Raw genomic sequence first — 18,600 nt, 5'->3', positions numbered from 1 at the left:
ACAACTCTTGTTACAGGGTGACGGCAGGGAGTCATCCTGTGTCCTTTGTTCCCACATCACCTAATTTCCATATCACAGGAGATGGCCATGGGATGGGTTGCTAAACAAGTTGTGTGAAGGAAAGGGGGGGTGACACCAGGAGAGGGCTTCCTGACATAACTTGAATATCATGATTTATCGTCATATCTCCGGATTTACCTCACACTTCCCATACACAGCAGGTTTCAACCGCACATAGAGGTAACATTTGGTTAGGTACCCATGCACACAAGCAGGTTTTAACTGCATATAGAGGTAACATGGTAACATTAGGTTAAGGACCCCATAAATAAGAGATTACCATGAAGTTGGTATGGGGCAGTAATGAATTGATCAATACATTAGCTAAATATCTCTTTTTTCAAATAATCCTCAGCAGTTATGCAATGTCACATTTATTTTTTTTTTCCATTTTTCATATGCCTAGTTGTATTTTTCATTCTTTATGTATCATAAAGCAGTTATGCTTGTTCATATTTTTCTGAATTTGGTGTGCAGCTTTCACTTCATATAGATTGTGTATTTTTTGACTGACACCCTGTTCACATTTTCAATGGTGTTCCAGCAGTCATTTTGATTGTTAAACACACAGAAACAGACAGACATACAGGAAGACAAAGAAATAGAGAGAGACAGGCAGAGAGACTGATACAGAGACAGACAGAGAGATAGACAGACAGAGACAGACACTGATAGAGACAGACACACAGCGACAGACAGACAAAGACAGACACAGACAGACACACAGATAGACAGACAGGAAAAGAGGCAGACAGACAGAGAGAGACAGGCAGACAAATAGAGAGAGACAGACAAAGACAGAGAGAGAGACAGACAGAGAGAAACAGACAGACAGACAGAGACAGACTAAGAGATACAGACACAGACAGGAAAATAGACAGACACAACCGTCACCCGAAAGGGAGACCTGATGCCTCCCTCAGGGCCAGTAGGGCACACCAGGTGGGCAGAGTCAGGCGGAAAGGCACGCCCACCGAGGACACTACTGTCCTGAGGCAGGAAATACAAGGAGTTAGCAGTTAGTAGTCAGTTAGTTAGGAGTTTGGAGAGTGACAGGAGGAGGAAGGAGAGAAGCTGTCAGGGACCCGGGTTGGAGCCTGGGATCCCCGAAACGTCAGGCAGGCAGACGGTGGTGGCCGCCTGCAGGAGTACCGGTATAGCGACCGGCGGAACCGTAGGGACCGGGTCATGGTTGGAGCCCGCCGGACCTGAACCGGGGAGTCAACAGCTAATCAGAGCACCAGTAACAGGGTACTCAGACCCCATCCTAGCTTAGAAGCCACTGACTTTAGGCAAATTCACTGATTGCAGTCTGGACTTCACGGGTTCATCCTCACCCAAAGTCCCGAAAGAAGGCAACAGCCCACCGATACCGGGTGAGAGCCACCGCCAAGGGCCAAGCATCCGACGGGCCAGCGCCTGCGGGCAACCGAGAGCTCTTCCGGCAGCTAAACGCCGGGGAGCGGCCTACCACTGCCCAGGCAGGGGAGCCAAAAATCAAAACAAGAGGTGCAAGGGAAAGGGGCCACCATCAGCCTCACAAGGGACATAAGCAGCCGGCTGCAGGACCTGACCATACCCGAACTTTGGTTTACCAGTGACTCTGAGTGTGAATCAATAGTGAGTATACCACGACATTGCAGCGCAGCATGGCACCTTGCACCCCGACATCATCCCACCGGGCCCCGGGACACATCGCCCCAACCCATGGAGGGGCTAACATCCATGCTGCGCCCTCAACACCGATCCCGGGAGCCCCCTTCACTCCCACCGTGCTACCCGTCACCACGACCCGTGGCTGGCGTCACGACCCGTCCAACGACACTGCGGCCCCCGGCTGCGAACCTCGTCCCACACCACCACCCCTCTGCCTCCCCTTAACAGAGCGACGTGGCCCCCAGTCCGGAGGCGCTCGAGCCACCGACAACCCGAGCCCGGACCTCGAGCGGCTCGGCCCGGCAAGAGAGCAGCCGAGCCCTCTCAGGGCGGTACAGTACTACAGCTGGTATTGTTATATTTGTTAAGTTTATGCCATCTTTTATTTTAGAAGTCATCCGACTTCCTGATTGCTGGGGGTGGGCACTGCTGAGTGACTGACAGCTCAGACTTGCAGCATTGTCTTACTGATGGTCCAATCTGTGCCCTCTCTGATAGTTCTACATGAGGCAGCTTATCTCTGCAGCATTTGAGGAGTGATGAGGCGCTAACGACATACTTCAGCTTTCCCAGCTAGACTCAGTGCAGGCCTTGTAAGCACTGCTCATGTTTAGTCAAGGCCGCTAGACTAAAATGGTGGCTGGTAATTTGGCAACAGAAAAAAATAAAAGAAATATGTCATTTTCAAGGGGAGGGTGTGAGATTTGAAGAAATAGTATCCTGTAAGCACTTTCCAAGTATAAACATTTTTCAAGTTTGGAAAAATAATAATCCTTGATAGAATTGTATGAAATGTACATGCCCAGTTGCCATTTCTGTACATACGGTGCACATCCAATTCATTTTGTACTGTTTCTGCTTGTGACTATTTTCACAAATACACTCCTCAACATTGAAAGTGTTACACCAAGAAGGAAATGTTGTGGAATTATTCAAATCAGGATCAATAAACATATTAAAGGAACCTGTCCGTTCCAAAAACCCAATTTACCTTCACATATACAATTAATCTGCAGGTAAAAATAGTTAGACTGCTTTACTGGAGCAGCAGCTACAGGGAAAAAAATGGATTTGTATTCTTCCTGTAGTTGCTCACTTCCAGTCATGCAAGGAGCTATTACAGTCATTGTACACCATACTATGAGCAGAGACTGAGGAGCAGATTGTAATCATAAAGCCAGCCACACTCACTATGTAGAAAGCGGTGATTGTAAGGCTATGTGCGCACAGTGCGTTTTTCGCGGCGTTTTTGCGCGTTTTTCGGGTGTCTTTATGGCCTCAAAACTGCAGGACTTTGCTTCCTCAGCAAAGTCTATGAGTTTTCATTTTTGCTGTCCGCACACATCTGTTTTTTTTACCTGCGTTTTTGAGTTAAAAAAAAAAAATGGACATGTCAGTTCTTTCCTGCGTTTTTCTGCGTTTTCCGCCCATGCAATGCATTGGAAAAACGCAGCAAAACGCAGAGATTCAAAACGCAGCCAAAAACGCACCAAATCGCGGCAAAAACGCATGCGTTTTTTTGATGCGTTTTTTCGACCAAAAACGCACAAAAACGCAGCGGCAAAAAGACGCAGTGTGCGCACATAGCCTTAGGCTGTGTGAGCAAGCTGCGTTTTTTTCCTTGCTTTTGCACGTGTTTTGGGTGCAGATTTGGTCTCAAAACTGCATGAATTTCTTGCCCCAGCAAAGTCTATGACATTTTATTTTTGCTGTCCGCACAGTGCAGTTTTTTTGGCTGCCTCTTTGTAGTGACCACAAAGATGCAGCATGTCAATTCCTTTTGCGTTTTGCACTGCGTTTTTCACCCATTGAATGCATTGGACAAAAACACAGCAAAAAAATGTATTCAAAATTCGCACAAAAACGTGCAAAAATGCATGCGTTTTTTATGCATTTTTCCTGTAGGTGCGTTTTTGTGCAGTTTTTTTGGGCCAAAAATGCTGCATCTTTGCGGTCAGAAAAAAATGCAGTATGCGCACATAGCCTAACAGTTCTCTTCAACAGAAGATTGTAATTCTGGAAGAGGGTAAAGGAGTCCCAAAAGGCACTAAAGACATAGACCCACGACAAAACATTTGTGAAACAGGTCTTTGGTGCATGAGCTTCATATTATTAATTACACTTTGTTTTTAATTTTATTTCTTAGGATTCTTCCTGTGTGGTAAAGCACTACTCCAGCATTTTTTTATATTTTCCCACTAAAATGGTGCTTTAAATGTAAGTCGCCTACCCCCTCTGTTTATACTCACCTGCTGCCATCTTCATCTTTTTTCAGCATCACTCCCATTTGTCCTCAGCGATTTTTGACCTGCTGGCAGCTCCAGTATTTAATAGAGTGACGTCAGTGCTCGCAAGACCCGGTGCCTCTGCAGAGCGGGGATGTCACTACTCTTCAGATGATCCTGCTCACTCTGCGCTCTGGACTCTGTCAGATTTATGGTGGAGCTGCGTGGGAACTGTGCTTTCTAATAAATTAGTGAACAAGGGGCAGTGTCTTGTTTTTATTTATCTATTTTTATTTTTCAGGTTTCCATTGGTTGACTATGTCGGATTCCCTGGACTACATCGGCCCTTGATGTTTTTTCCAAAATAACTTGGTGAACCAGTGAAAAAGTCGGGGAATAGTTTTTCAAACAATATTTATTTGTTTGTGTGGTTTTTTTTTTCTTTTCTCTTACTGGATTACTCTGACTTCACATGTCCTATAATCATCCGTTAAAACAGATCCTGCAGAGATCCATTGGGAAAAAAGTTCTGCAAACACAACTTTTCTTAATAGAAACATGCGCGTCGGGGCACGTTTTCCTTGGGCACCACTAGCCACTATGGGTGAGTGATTGACTATTAGGATTTTGTTACATAGGTTTCGTTTTTCAGCATTGAGAATATGGATTAATTACCATGTGTGAGTTCCTCTATGGAGTTCTCACGTTAGCCTATGTCTGCTTCCCAGTGTATGATAATGATGTTCTTCTGACATATCTACTGCCCCTATACTCTAGCAATTTAACTGTCTTATGAAGTCTCTACTTTTAGCGTATGGCTGTGTTGTAATTTATATTAATAATGCTATGTAGACATGTCTAGAGTTCTTTATTTATAACTATTGAGTCTTTCCATACTGGGTTTTCCCATACAATCATTTAATACGGTTTATTGATATATACTCATGCCACGTGTGGGGTGTTGGCCCTATGTGAATTGCCATCAATGGCACTCCTTAAAAAAAAGCCTGATTAATTGTTCTATGATTTTTTTGATTTTTGTCTTTGTATGTCACTTCTTGTAATTTATTCATGTAATAAAAACTTTTTTATATCTTTGCAAGAAGTTGTATTGCTTTGTTTTTTGATTATTTGGTTATATAACTACGGTAACCCTTTGTTCTCTTGTTATGCAAATTCTTGTTTTGGGGGGTAGCCTTTATAATTATTGGATATGGTGTCATATTCTGCCCTCATCTTTGAAATTTAAACACAACTTCTCTGTCCGTTGTTAAATAAGTGATGTCTGACGGATTTTTTTTAACATAGGAGTTTCTTACAGCATCTGTTTCAAATGGAAGATAAGTAGTAATCTTTTAACCCCTTCACGACCTTGGATGGATCTATCCGTCCAGGATCGTGTCCCGTTAAGCCCCGCCCCCTGCCGCGGGCAGGCGGCGTGGATCGGCACACATATCAGCTGTTTTCAACCCCTTAAATCTTGCTGCCAAAGTCTGGCAGCAAGATTTAAATGCGCGCGGCCATGTTTGTTACTTACCGCCGCCCCCACCGGAAGTCACGTGTGTTATCACGTGACTATCGGTGGTTGCCATCGTAGCACAGGGTCATGTGATGACGCCTGCTGCTACGATGTTTCACTTTCGTTTTCCCTCGGCCGAGAGCAGAGGGAAAACCAAAGTGACTGAATCTGCTGATTACAGCTGTATTGCTGTGATCAGCAGATAGCGATCAGCGATCGGATTGCTGATCGCTATAGCCCCCTAGGGGGACTAGTAAAAAAAGTTTTAAAAAAATAAAAAAAAAAAAAAAAAACCTAAAAGTTCAAATCACCCCCTTTCCCCCCATTGAAAATTAAAGGGTTAAAAAATAAATAAATATACACATATTTGGTATCGCCGCGTTCAGAAATGCCCGATCTATCAAAATATAAAATCAATTAATCTGATTGGTAAACGGCGTAGTGGCAAAAAAATTCCAAACGCCAAAATTACGTTTTTTGGTCGCCGCAAGTTTTACGCAAAATGCAATTACAGGCGATCAAAATGTAGCATCTGCGCAAAAATGGTACCATTATAAACGTCAGCTCGAGAAGCAAAAAATAAGCCATCACTGAGCCATAGATCCTTAAAAATAAGAACGCTACGTGTTTCGGAAAATGGCGCAAAACGTGCGCCACTTTTATTGGACAAACTTGTGAATTTTTTTTAACCCCTTAGATACAAGTAAACCTATACATGTTTGGTGTCTACAAACTCGCACCGACCTGAGGCATCACATAGATACATCAGTTTGATCATATAGTGAACATGGTGAATAAAACATCCCAAAAACTATTGTGCGATGACACTTTTTTTGCAGTTTTTCCACACTTGGAATTTTTTTTGCTGTTTTCCAGTACAATATATGGTAAAACCTATGGTTTCATTTAAAAGTACAACTCGTCCCGCAAAAAACAAGCCCTCATATGGCAAGATTGACAGAATAATAAAAAAGTTACGGCTCTCGGAAGAAAAGGAGCAAAAAACAAAAACGCAAAAACGGAAAGTGCCCGGGGGCTGAAGGGGTTAACTAATCCGTTCTCCATAGACTTCCATGTTAAAAAACAGATCCAGCAGAAATAATTTTGCCAATGTATCTGTAAGATACATTCTAATGCATGATTACTGGACATGTGAACTCAGCCTTAGTGATGGCAGTCTCTGATAGATGCCAGTCCATTACTACCACCAGGGCTTGATGCCAGCTGAAACTACACAGCTGACATCAACCCCATAAACTATTACCCTGATTGCCAATGCAATAAGAAAATCGGGAAGAGCCGAGGCAAAGCACCAGAATTGGTGCATCTAATGTGATGCGTCCCTTCTGGGGTGGATGGAGGCTGCTATTTTTAGGCTGGGAAGGGCCAAATAATTATGGACCTCCCCCAGCCTGATAATACCAGCCTGTAACTGTCTCCTTTACCTTTGTTGGTTATCAAAAATAGGGAGCCATGTTGTTTTTTTCCATTCATTCATTTATTTATTTGTTTATTAACATAAAGAGTTGTCCAATAAGCTGTAGAGGGATTTTATTATATGTCAGGGGGTTGTGCAATTATCTCTATAGCATTCATTGCTATATAAAAATACTTGAGAAACATAAATGAAAATGTGTCAAAACATGCATTTTGCAGCTACGTTTTTCCTGCCAAGAGATGCAGAAATGGTGCAGAAATTTTTGCATCCAAATATTCAACGTGTGCACATAAGGCTGTCAAGTAATGTCCGCCATTCTGTCATGCTTTCTTTCATAAGGAACTAATTAACCTAGGTGTGTTTTTTGCAAGCGAAAAAAAAAGAAGAAATACTTTACATATTAGATTTTGCAGCTCAATCTCATAGTCTTCTTTATTTCAGGACTGTTTTGTTATACAGTATGTGCTGCCATATCGAATAGGAGAAAGACCACAACTATAGGGGAAATTAAGCAGCTTGAGCACCTTCATCTATATAAGACTCCTTCTTATGATGCTATTTTTCCTTAAAAGAACATTTTGTAAGAGTTCGTCTTGGATGCTTTCCAGAAACTGAGTTTTTCTTCTTCATGTATTTGTATGCAGAATTCATTACAATTATTTAGCAGGGCTTGTTATTCCCAAAGAGAACATTTTGCCCCTAGGTCCTGGCTATAAAAGTTTGTGAGAAGAACACACCTTGGTGAAGATTCCTATGGGAATGAGTGCTCGAATACATCTCCTGGAAAAACTTCTTAAGGTTGAGGCCTAGTGATCTATATCCTGAGGCCACAAATAACCTCATTGCTCCAAAGATGGGAATGTAAACATATTAAAGCTTTGGATTTTATCTCAGATGCCCCTCCCCACCTCTTCCAGAGACATTCTTATCCCATCCATAAAGCTGTCAATGCATCTGCCATTTCTTACAAACATCCCCCATCGTGTGTATGTGTGTGTATGTGTGTGTTTGTGTATGTGTGTGTGTGTTTGTGTATGTGTGTGTGTATGTATATGTGTGTGTGTGTGTGTGTGTGTATGTATATGTATATATGTGTGTATGTGTGTGTTGTACTTCTTTACTTCTCCCTTATTAACTTTTTTTTTAATTCAATCATCCCAGCTATGTATAAACATCAGATAAACTTTCATACAGCAGCCAAGAAGTTAAATTTCAAGAGCACCAATCCCTTATCTGGATCTCTGCTTCCCCTCCCTCTGATCTAATTCTCTGTTTTGTCTCAGTGTCTCAACTTTGAAGACAGCCAACTACTTAGTTAAAAAAATAAATAAACTTTTGGGTGATGCAACTGGCCTCAGGATGCCTCCATTTCACTCTTTCACTACACACGCAGAACACAATATAAAAATAAAAAATGGATTTAAAAAAGCTTGATATTGCACATAGATTCTTAAGCAAAAAAAACCCAACATATTACAATAAATCATGAAAAGGGTCATTACTTCATGAAAAAGGTTGTTTCCTTTAAAGCACCACTCTAGAGTTTTTTTTATTGTTCTTAGGCTATGTGCGCACGTCGCGTAAAAACATGCAGTTACGCTGCGCTTTGTAGCGCAGCGTAACTGCATGCGTCCTGCGTCCTCTGCACAGTCTATGGAGACTGTGCAGGGGCCGTGCGCACGTGGCGTTTAAGAGCGCAGCGCTTCGGCTACTGCCGAAGCGCTGCGCAAAAAGAAGTGACATGTCACTTCTTTCCTGCGCTTTGCCGGCAGCTCCTGCTCTGTCTATGGCAGGAGCTGCAGGCAGAGCGCATGGAATCGGCGCTCACTACGGACATTTCTGCAGCGATCTAAAGCGCACATGTGCTCTTCAGATCGCTGCAGAAATTTCTGCAGGGCTTGTACGCAACGTGCGCACATAGCCTTATTATTATGGAATCAGAAAGGGTTGTCCTAGTTGTGGACATTCCCTTTAAATCTAAGTCCCCTGCTCCATGTCTTATACTCACCTGCTGCCATCTTCTTCTCTTATCGCTGTTGCTCCGGTAGGTCTCTGGTGATTTGTGATCTGTTAGAAGCTGCCAGTGTTTCATGGAGCACCCCAAAGGTCACAAATCAATTTAAGACTATGAGAGCCTCTTTCCGGCTCTTATTGACTTGCATTGAGAGCTTATGACATAGCTTATGACTTCTGGCCAATTAGAAGTTAAGGACACAAAATGTCGCCTTATAATCAGAGAGACGCCAAAGAAAGGTGAAGTCGCCAAAGTGTGAGTATAAGAAAGGGGGCAATGGACGTAGATTTACAACACCACTCCAGCACTGAAAAAGTGAAAAAAAAAAAACACGTTGGAGTGGTGCTTCAATATGTTCATTGTAGTAAAGTGTTGGTAGAGGTCAAAAATAACAAATGGAGGTGCTAATCATGTAAGGGGTAGTCGGACCCCTGGTAGTGAAGGAGCGGTTTTTCCCCCCCTGAAGACGCCACAGTAGTATGGTGGCAAATTGTAAATGTTGATGGTTAAATGTTACCTGCCATAAACTGTTTCCCCACTAGGTGCCAGTGTAGAGCAGTGGTTCCCCTGGTAACAGTGGCAGGGAAGGAAGGGGCAGGGCAGCTTAGGTGGGGAAGGAAGGATTCGGAATGCAGGGCAGTGTGCTGGGAGATGTAACAGGAGAGTGAGCTGAGGAGAAGTTCCGGGGCAGAATGCAGGAGTGGGTGCTGTGGCAGTGGAGCGGAGAAGTTGGAGCTAATCCGGAGCCGGTAGTGAGTACTGGAGCCGTCCCCTAGTTCAATACAAATCCCTGGGAAAGGGCTGGACTAAAATCGGGATAGGAGTACCACTGCTAGGGGGATAACAATTGGCCCCTGCAGGCAAAGGAAAGTGCCCGTAGAGAAAAAGGAAACCGTTTTTGTAGAAAAGGACTTGTAACTTGTAACGTACTAAAGTAAACCTGCTGCAAACAAAAAGATGGAAGCTTTGTTTAATAAATCGGTGTTTGGTTTATCCGCTGCCTGCAATTGTCTCTTTCCTGAAAGTGAAAAAGGAGCTGGAGAGCTGAGAAAGAACGCTGTCATGAATGGGCCCCATGCATCCACACTCTGCCCCAACAACACACCTGTATTGCAAGTAACGGCCGGGCCGGGGTTCAGCCTGCGGCCCACAAGGCGAGGGGACCCGACTACACCCCCTGAGGTGCCCCCTGCCCCCGTTACAATCACCCAAAACGGATCCAGATCTGCCTCTCTTCTGTAGCGCTAGTAACTGCTGCAGCCGATCACTGGGCCCAGCAGCTTGTGCAGTCCACATCTGCAGGGGCTTCCATCTCAATGATTGTCTGCAGCAGTCATAAGCGCTGTAGATGTCACATCACCGATGCAGCAACCAACAAAGACCGGAGCAGCAGAAGGGAGGGTGAGTAACAGCTCCATTTGTTACTTTCGAACTCTGCATACCTCTGGTAGAATAATGTCTTAAAATGGACCACCCCTTTAAGTTTGTTACTGCAGTATATATATATTCTTCCCTAATATCCTAATGCTATTGTTTTGTACTTTCTTTCACTTAAAGGGGGTGTCCACCAGTAAAAATATATTTTTTTCTCCTATGACGTGATCTTCTAGTCACCTGACTACTCCAGCCAGTTACAGACTGCAACTTCAGTGACTTTTTAACCAATCCATACCGAAAAATAAATGAATTTGTTGTCAGATAACCCCTTTAATGACATATTCTGTGGATATGGCATAAATGTCAAAATGGGAAAATCCCTTTTTAAAAGAAAGTACAGCATATGCTTGAGAAAGAGGCCCCTGCCTACAACGGGAATGGAGAAGTGCTCATCAATTTTTCAGAACTCCCATATAAGAGAGATCCATGCATGCGCGGACATCCACTCCATTATCGGTGACACATGACATCACCCTGTTCCCAGGATAAATAGAGTTCCCACCACCAGGGCCTCAAAAATGTCCCTCATTTATAGAGAATCTTAAAGGGAAAAGCTCTTAAAATGTTTATATTAAAAAAGACCAAACTAAATTTTAGAAAAAGCTTTCTCCCTCGTAAGTCTCTTGGTTGTTTATATAGAAAAAATATCCTTTGAGTATGAAAAAAACCTAGAAATAAAGTTGTATTGGACGTCACAGAATGAAGCATGAATCTGAAAGAAAACTCTGTATGACCCAAGTGTTTCTGATTTGGAAAACCTCCGCCCCCCCCCCCCATTCCCATAGGCATTATAGGGAATGTTTTTAAGATTTGAAGATAGAAGAACAACAAAGAAGAAAGACCTGGGCTGGATTCGAGTATATAGAGCTGACACCCACTGCGGTGCACAAATACCCAATTCATACACATTACTCCACCAATATGCATGTGTGTATATATATATATATATATACACACACACACACATATATAGGTATGTCTGAAATATATATATATATATATATATATATATATATATATATATATATATATATATATATATATATATATATACACACATATAATACTGTATTTACAGATAGGTAAATATGGAAAACAGTTTTTTGGAACCGTAGGAGAATATAGTAATACACAGGTTATATTCACCTCCCGCCACCCTGAGGGCACTTGACCATGGCAATGCCAAATTCAAGGTCGGAATTCGTATTATGACCCTCTACTCCATACTATAACTATGACTCCACTATATATAAGGCATTCATTGCCGCTGTGCTGCTGTGTAAGATTTCCTCGTCTATTCCTACACAGTTTACGAGCAGTACAAGTTCACACAATATTTTTTATTAGATCCTTAAAGACTAACTATCGTTCATTGCTAAGGGTTTAGAGCATTTATAAAGCAAAGTCCCCTTCTTCCGTATTTAACTCATTAAGGGGTTGTTGTGTGTCATTTCTCATATTAATGCGGTGTCCTAATTATAAGAAAACAAACGAATTAGAATTTTTAAAAAACGTTTTCTATTTTTATTGGGGCTATTCTTGATCATCTTAGACTGGCACTTTTATCAGGTGCAATAATACATAGTAGAAGTAGTTCTTTATATGTTCTCCCAAAATATTATGTATTCATAAATGAAAGAATATTTGACTACTGTACAGATATGTTGGGTAGTGAACTAGATCGTTCACCACTACGTCTTATATCTGGTTCCTGCTAGGTAAAAATTTCAACCTTACAAGACATTGCATATTTTAACTTCATATGTACTTATATTCATTAACACTAAAAAGAACTGAGAGTCCTCAGTTCTTTTAAACAATTTTTTATCTCTACTGGCTAACACGGTACAAAGATATATTTTACCTGTAACACTAAAAAGAACTCTACTATTTTCAATGTAACAGATCAATATAAGGCACAAGGTAACAAATACATGGAGTTCTTGGTAGATTTTGACCTGAAGTGACAATAAAGCACACAGATAAGACCCATATAGCACATACCCATTGATGACTTGGAAGAACTAGGGACCCCAGGATATCAGCCATAGCACCCAGCATCTGATCTGTCCGCCCCACATGTCTCTGAGGATTCTTCATGTTATACATCCAACTCCTTGAGGAATCCTGCAGTTGATCTTCAGCCCAGTCTCCACTTCTCAGCAACAGCTGGGGCTGCACCCATTTAAGTTGTAAGCAGCAGTAGCTCTGGATTTAGGAAAGTGTTGGAAATAAAAGGTTAGAAGAGTCAATTGGGAAAGTGACTGTGAGAGTCTATGTGCTGGGATAGAGCAGAGCAGATTGTGAGAGGCAGGAGCACAGCAACCTAAACAGTGATAAATCCTCGCACCACGTAGAAAGCCAGTCCCTTTCACCAACTCCCCTCCACAAGCCTCACTGGCCTCCTTGCTCTGTTGTGGAAGGCAGCCATATGTTTGGTGTAAGTTACCGTAACATCCCATGCAACAGCTGGGCTTGGAAGAAAGATGCTTAACTCTTTCACTGCCAGAAATCTTTTGAACGAAAATGATATTTCCATAATCTGCACTTAAAAGGAATAGCGGATCGGATATATTTGGCTCCTGTCATTTGTATCACATCACACGATTACCAAATCTTGGCTGTTTTATCATAATTCTTCGCATTCAGAGACCTCACTGGGGGGAGTAGTGTCCGTATCACCCTTCAGGAGCCCCTTATTACAAAGAAATCATAGGAATCTGGCCCAAAAGGTAAATGATCCATCAGCCATTCATTAGAAGAGCGTAGAAAACAAACTTCTTGCCAACATGTGTGCAAGGTTCAAGGCCCAGTCACCGGCTTACTGGTAGTGTAACCAGACAAGGGCATTGACCTAAGTCTGACTTTCTTCGATAGAAACTTTTGATATGTGAGGATAATAATTTGCTGTGTAAAAAAAGATGATGATCATAATTAGTGGTGTAACTGGCCTTAATGCTTGTGGGCCCCAGTTTACAATCTCCAACAGGGCCCTCAGTTATTACGGGTTTTTATTGGTAGTGGTCTTCTCAAAAGACCTTTTGGGCCTCTCTCCATTGCCAGGTTGTGACTGCAACCCCTGCGAAAATGATACTAAAGGGAATAATAAACATTGTACTGGGTTAGCAGAGTGTCACGATTCCTCCTAGCGTTGTGTCTGGGCACATTGAATGACTGTTCAGCTATCCTGTTTTGGGCTGAGGAATGCTGAGCTGTCAGTATGGTGAATGACAGCTCAGATGTCCAATAGGAATCAGGGCTCGTGCTGGGTTTTCTCCATGTGTCTCCTGTTGAGAGTGATTACCTGACTATTTAGTTGGCTCCCTGCCTAGAAATACTGTCAGTTTTAGCTTTAATCTCAGTGGTGTATGAGTACCTTGCACTCCTTTGCTCAGTCTTGGGTCTATTCCCAACTGACCTTTGACCATGCTTCTGACTATTCGTTTTCCTAGTCCCTTTGTCTTGATCCGCTATCGTCCTGAAATTTTGACCTCAGACTGTGACACTCGGGTGTCAACCCACAGACTTGTAGTTCATATGCAGGCTATCAAGATTTAATTTCTGCTTGGCTGTTTGATAGTTTCCTTTAATCACATGCTGTGGGGGAACCAGTCATATTCGCTCCTCTCCTATATATGCTGTCTGGATACTTCCTTTATTGTCCACTATAGCTTCTCTAGACTAGTCTAGTGAGGTGTTATGAAACAGACTTTCTGATGGTTGTAGTACTTTGTTGATATGAGCAGATGTGGTGTTACCCCTTGTTGTCCTTTTGTTGCTGCCTTACTTCTCCTGATTTTCTCCGTTTTTTTTCTGTTTGTACCTGTGAGTTTCCAGTGTGTCTGAGTTTTGGATTTTCCCTGTCTGTCTTAATCTGTGTTGCCATCACACTCCTGCTCCTTCCTTCCCTGGGGGGACAGTTTAAATTTGGTCAGGAAAATAGCAAGGTACCATCAGGGGTAATCCGGAGGTTAGGGGTAGCCTAGGATCTCCTAGTATAAGGGACAGTATAGGAGTCCCCTGTCCTCACTATCCTACAGTCACATCGTGACACCGGGCACAGTCAGCGAGTATTTACCCCTCCAGAATCCATGGAAATGCCACACAGTTGGTGCTTTCCTACTGTACCAGATACTTCAAAAGCAATAAATTGATGACAATATTGGACTTATAGCTTATAAACATCAGAATATCCAATGTTTAGCATTATTAAAAAGAAACCTAAGATATCGTCTAAAAATAAAAAGAATAAAAAATATGAAAAGTTGCTAAAAAGAAAATGAAATATATATATAATATGATATATATAAACCAGCATGAACAGAAAAAAATAATACAAAGATGAAGAGGTCAATAAATACCTTTTAGTTTTTCTATTCAGTCCAGTATACAGGGAAAGTCTGTGCATTCTCGTCTGCTCCTGTGTGGCTCTGAATGCACAATCTTTATTTTCATGTAAACAAATACTGGTTGTGCGACTTCGAAAACCAGATTTGTAATTTTGATGTGTAACTCTGCTCCGTAATTGGCATTTTGTGTGTAAATGGCAAGTTTTACTTTAAATATGACATGCTGTTTTATTTTCAGCTAAATATTTTATTGTCATTGTAATGTAATGTCTGTTTAAAATATAAGACTATTGCCAGACAAGGCACGTGACACATCTCAGTGAAAGTGTGTACATAGTATTCTGAGCACATAAACACTGCGGAGAATTGAACATTCATAATAATAATAAACAAGACAGCAGAGGTCACCACGCTCAGGATTACATCAAGTTGATATTAATCCCAAAAAGTGACTCCAGAAAATGACCATACACAAGTGGAACATCTGTGAGAAGCCTAAAACGTAGGAATGACTGAGTCACCCAAACACATTCGATTCACAATGCTAGATAAAGGGGCAGCATGTGTATATGGGCCGTTATATTGCCTCTGATTGTGTACCGCCCCTGCAGCAGTCGGACTGCTCAGATACGGGGTTTGCTGTGGCTCGAGGGTCTCCGGACCCGGGGGCTCGCGGCCACTCAAAAATAAAAAGGGGGGACTATGTACAGGGGGTTAGTGTTCGTGACGCCACCCGTGGTTCACGGTAAGGGGAGTTCCGCCACTGCCGATGGGAGTACTCGGGGAAGATGGAGTGGGGCAGCCAGATGACGTTCCCTCCACGGGTAGGGTAGGCCCGGGGACTCTGGATGGTGGACTTGCAGAGATGTGTGGTGCAGATCGCGCAGCAGGCAGGACGCAGGGGGGGTGGGGGCAGTGTACTCACTCAAGCCGTGTAGATGTTGGTGCGACCATCAAATAGACACATGAGTAAACCAGGTCTCTGGGTGCCGTTGCCACTCAGAGGGAGGTCGTCCGGGAATCCGCTCCCGTTGGTATTGCTGATGGTCTTGACCTGCCTCCATGCACTGATGTTAGACGTTTCTGAGTGACCCCTCGGCCTGCAGCTTTTGTGGGACCCGCTCCCTATACTTTGATAGAGGAGCTGTGCTCTCGATTGCTGACACTTGGAATTTCAGTGGGCGGCATGAGTTGGAAAGCCATATTCCCATCGTTGTGTTGGTGCCTTCGATCTCTGAGCTCTTGGGGAAAGTTCATAAAGAGACTATCCTCCACAGGTTAATTATCAGGTTGCGTGAAGCTACTCCCTGATCAAGGGTCCAGTACCCCGCCGTGCTCGGAACCAGTCCAGTTACTAGATATTCCGGTGCCGACTGTTCTCCAAAACTAAGTCTTCCTCTTTCTCCAATACCCTGCGACCGGGTTTCCGACTCCTCCAGTCCCAGAGCACCGTCTGCGACCTAGCCAAAGTCTCTCAGGGAGCTAAAACTCCCCTAGCGCCTCACTCTCTGAGGGCTAAGTCCCTCCCACCAGCCTGCCTGACCCCATAGGCGAGTGGCCCTATTCCAGCTAGACCACCCACTGGTGTGCCTGACAGGGTGTGGTGTAAGGTGACTAGGATTTGAATGCTGATGGAAGCAATACCAAAGGTTAGGATCCCAGAACCATGGAGGGTGGGTTCTGCACTATAAGAAAAAGGAGTGCAGTTCCCTGTCACACCCTGACTAGTCCAGGGGCGTCACAATTGTATATTTACAGCTCTGTATTGAGGTTTATATGTGATAATATCTCCAGGTCACACAATGTTTGCCAAGCACCTATCTGTTGTTTGCATCAATTTGTCATAAAATGCACAAGTCATACCTTCTGACCGTGCACCCCTCCCCCAGTTGCCACAGGTAATCTCATTCTATATAGCAGGTTCCTACGTGCCCATACACAGGAGGTTTTTAACCCAGAGAGAGGCTTCAGAGTAGCGTTAGGTACCCAGTTACGAGATATGCCGTGAAGGGGCAACTGGGCAGATATACAAATGGCCATTTCTATATGCTAAATATCTCATTTTTCTTAGACTTTCCTTAGCAGTAATGCAGGTCCATGTTCACACATTCATGGTTTCCATACTTTAGCATTATCAGAGCGCAAACTGTCTTTTTTTGTATAAAATGCACAAGTGACTCATTAAATTATACAGATAATAGGAGTGAATGGCTTCCTGACACTTTTCAAGAGAAAGCCTGCCCATCAGAAGACTCTTGACAGTCCATATTGGTATTAAGAAAGCGTTTATATTGAATTTTAATTGGTAATATTTGTTCTAAAAAGTTTTTTTTATGGGATATAGAATAACAGCATAAACAATTGGCCGAACTGCATATGTAAAGGCCACTTTACACACAGAGATAAATCTGCGGCAGATCTGTGGTTGCAGTGAAATTGTGGACAATCAGTGCCAGGTTTGTGGCTGTGTACAAATGGAACAATATGTCCATGATTTCACTGCAACCACAGATCTGCCAAAGATTTATCTCTGTGTGTAAAGTGGCCTTAAGAACTAAAGAGATTATATAACAATAAGGCTATGCTCGTACAGGGCTTTTTGGTAAGTTTTTGCTGCATTTTTTAGCTGTGGATATGCCTTGGTTTTATGCAAATCCATGGTAAAAAAATGTTGCTTTTTTACAGCCCCAGCTAAGTCTATGAGATTTCTGAAATCTCATACACACACACACACGCACACGCACGCACACACACACGCACGCACACACACACACGCACACACACACACATATCTGCAGATTTTTTCCTAACTGCTTTGTCAACCTACTGCGTTTTTGCTGCAGATTTCACAGAATGAACATGTCAATTCTTTGCAACATTTTTGCAAAGTTTTTTCATTGCTACAACCCATTTTGTAGAAAAAAAATGCAGCAAATCCGCACCAAATCCACAGCAAATACTCCACAAAAAAACGCACCAAAAACGCAGATGACTTAAAGGAGATTTCCTGCCACAAGATTAGGTTTTGATCAGGAAAAAACACACCAAAAAAGCCCTTTGTGAAAATAGCCTAAGGCTATGTGCGCACTAGGCGTATTTCGCAGCGTTATTATTGTGCATTTTTCGGGTGCGTTTTTGTTCAGAAAACTGCATGACTTTTTTGCTTCACCAGCAAAGTCTATGAGTTTTCATTTTTGCCGTCTGCACACATTTTAGCTGCGTTTTTGTGGTGCCCACAAAAACGCAGCATGTCAATTATTCCTGCGTTTTTCACTGCGTTTTCCACCCATTGAGTTCAATGAGATGTTCAAAAATGCAATGTAAAACACAAATTGCAAATATAGCTGCATTTCTATGACTAAAAACACAGCTATAAACGCAAGGGGTGGGTAGTACAGTGACGTGTACAGGAAGAGGATTCCTTCTGTTGGTAAACACAGAAGCGTGAATCCTCCCGGTACTGCCAGCCCTGCTTCCACCTCCCGTCCGGCACCATGTCCGGACATGAGGTGGAAGTGTCGCGGGCGGGGAGGAAGCCGCCGCTGCGCTCGCTAACGCTCGGGTCCGGCGCTGCTGCGGCTGCTGCTGCTCGGTGGCTCGAGCGGTGAGCCGGATCCGGGGACTCGAGCGGCGCTCCTCGCCCGTGAGTGAAAGGGGTGGTTGGTTTGGGGGATTTAGTCCGTGACGCCATCCATGGGTTGTGGTGAAGGTAGGCATCACCGCTGCTGGTGACGGGGATCCCTGGAGCGAGCAGGTAGGGAGCAGCTGGGATGTTGTTTTCCCCCTCCGTGGGTAGGGGTCGGTGGTCCCGGGGCCCGGTGGTGTGACAGGGAGGCAGGGTAGGTGAGGTGCAGGGTTGCAGGGACAGCGCGGCGCGGTGCTGGATGGCACGGGTGTAGTCA

General features: G+C 43.4%; 1 protein-coding gene across 2 annotated transcripts in view; it reads right to left on the bottom strand.

Moving 5' to 3' along the window:
• ARHGEF25 (Rho guanine nucleotide exchange factor 25) overlaps positions 1 to 12,752 on the bottom strand; it is a 517,568-nt gene extending 504,816 nt beyond the window's left edge. For both annotated transcript variants that reach the window (XM_075337091.1, XM_075337090.1), the window contains exon 1: positions 12,354 to 12,752. In XM_075337091.1, the coding sequence (XP_075193206.1) occupies positions 12,354 to 12,458 (105 nt within the window). In that variant the 5' untranslated portion in view covers positions 12,459 to 12,752. The remainder of the gene's footprint in view (positions 1 to 12,353) is intronic.
• Positions 12,753 to 18,600: the final 5,848 nt, after the last annotated feature.

This window comes from Anomaloglossus baeobatrachus, chromosome 2 (genome assembly GCF_048569485.1).
Source record: "Anomaloglossus baeobatrachus isolate aAnoBae1 chromosome 2, aAnoBae1.hap1, whole genome shotgun sequence".
NCBI lineage: Eukaryota > Metazoa > Chordata > Amphibia > Anura > Aromobatidae > Anomaloglossus > Anomaloglossus baeobatrachus.
Note: the sequence above shows the minus strand (reverse complement) of the source record. Positions and strands in the feature narration are given on the sequence as shown.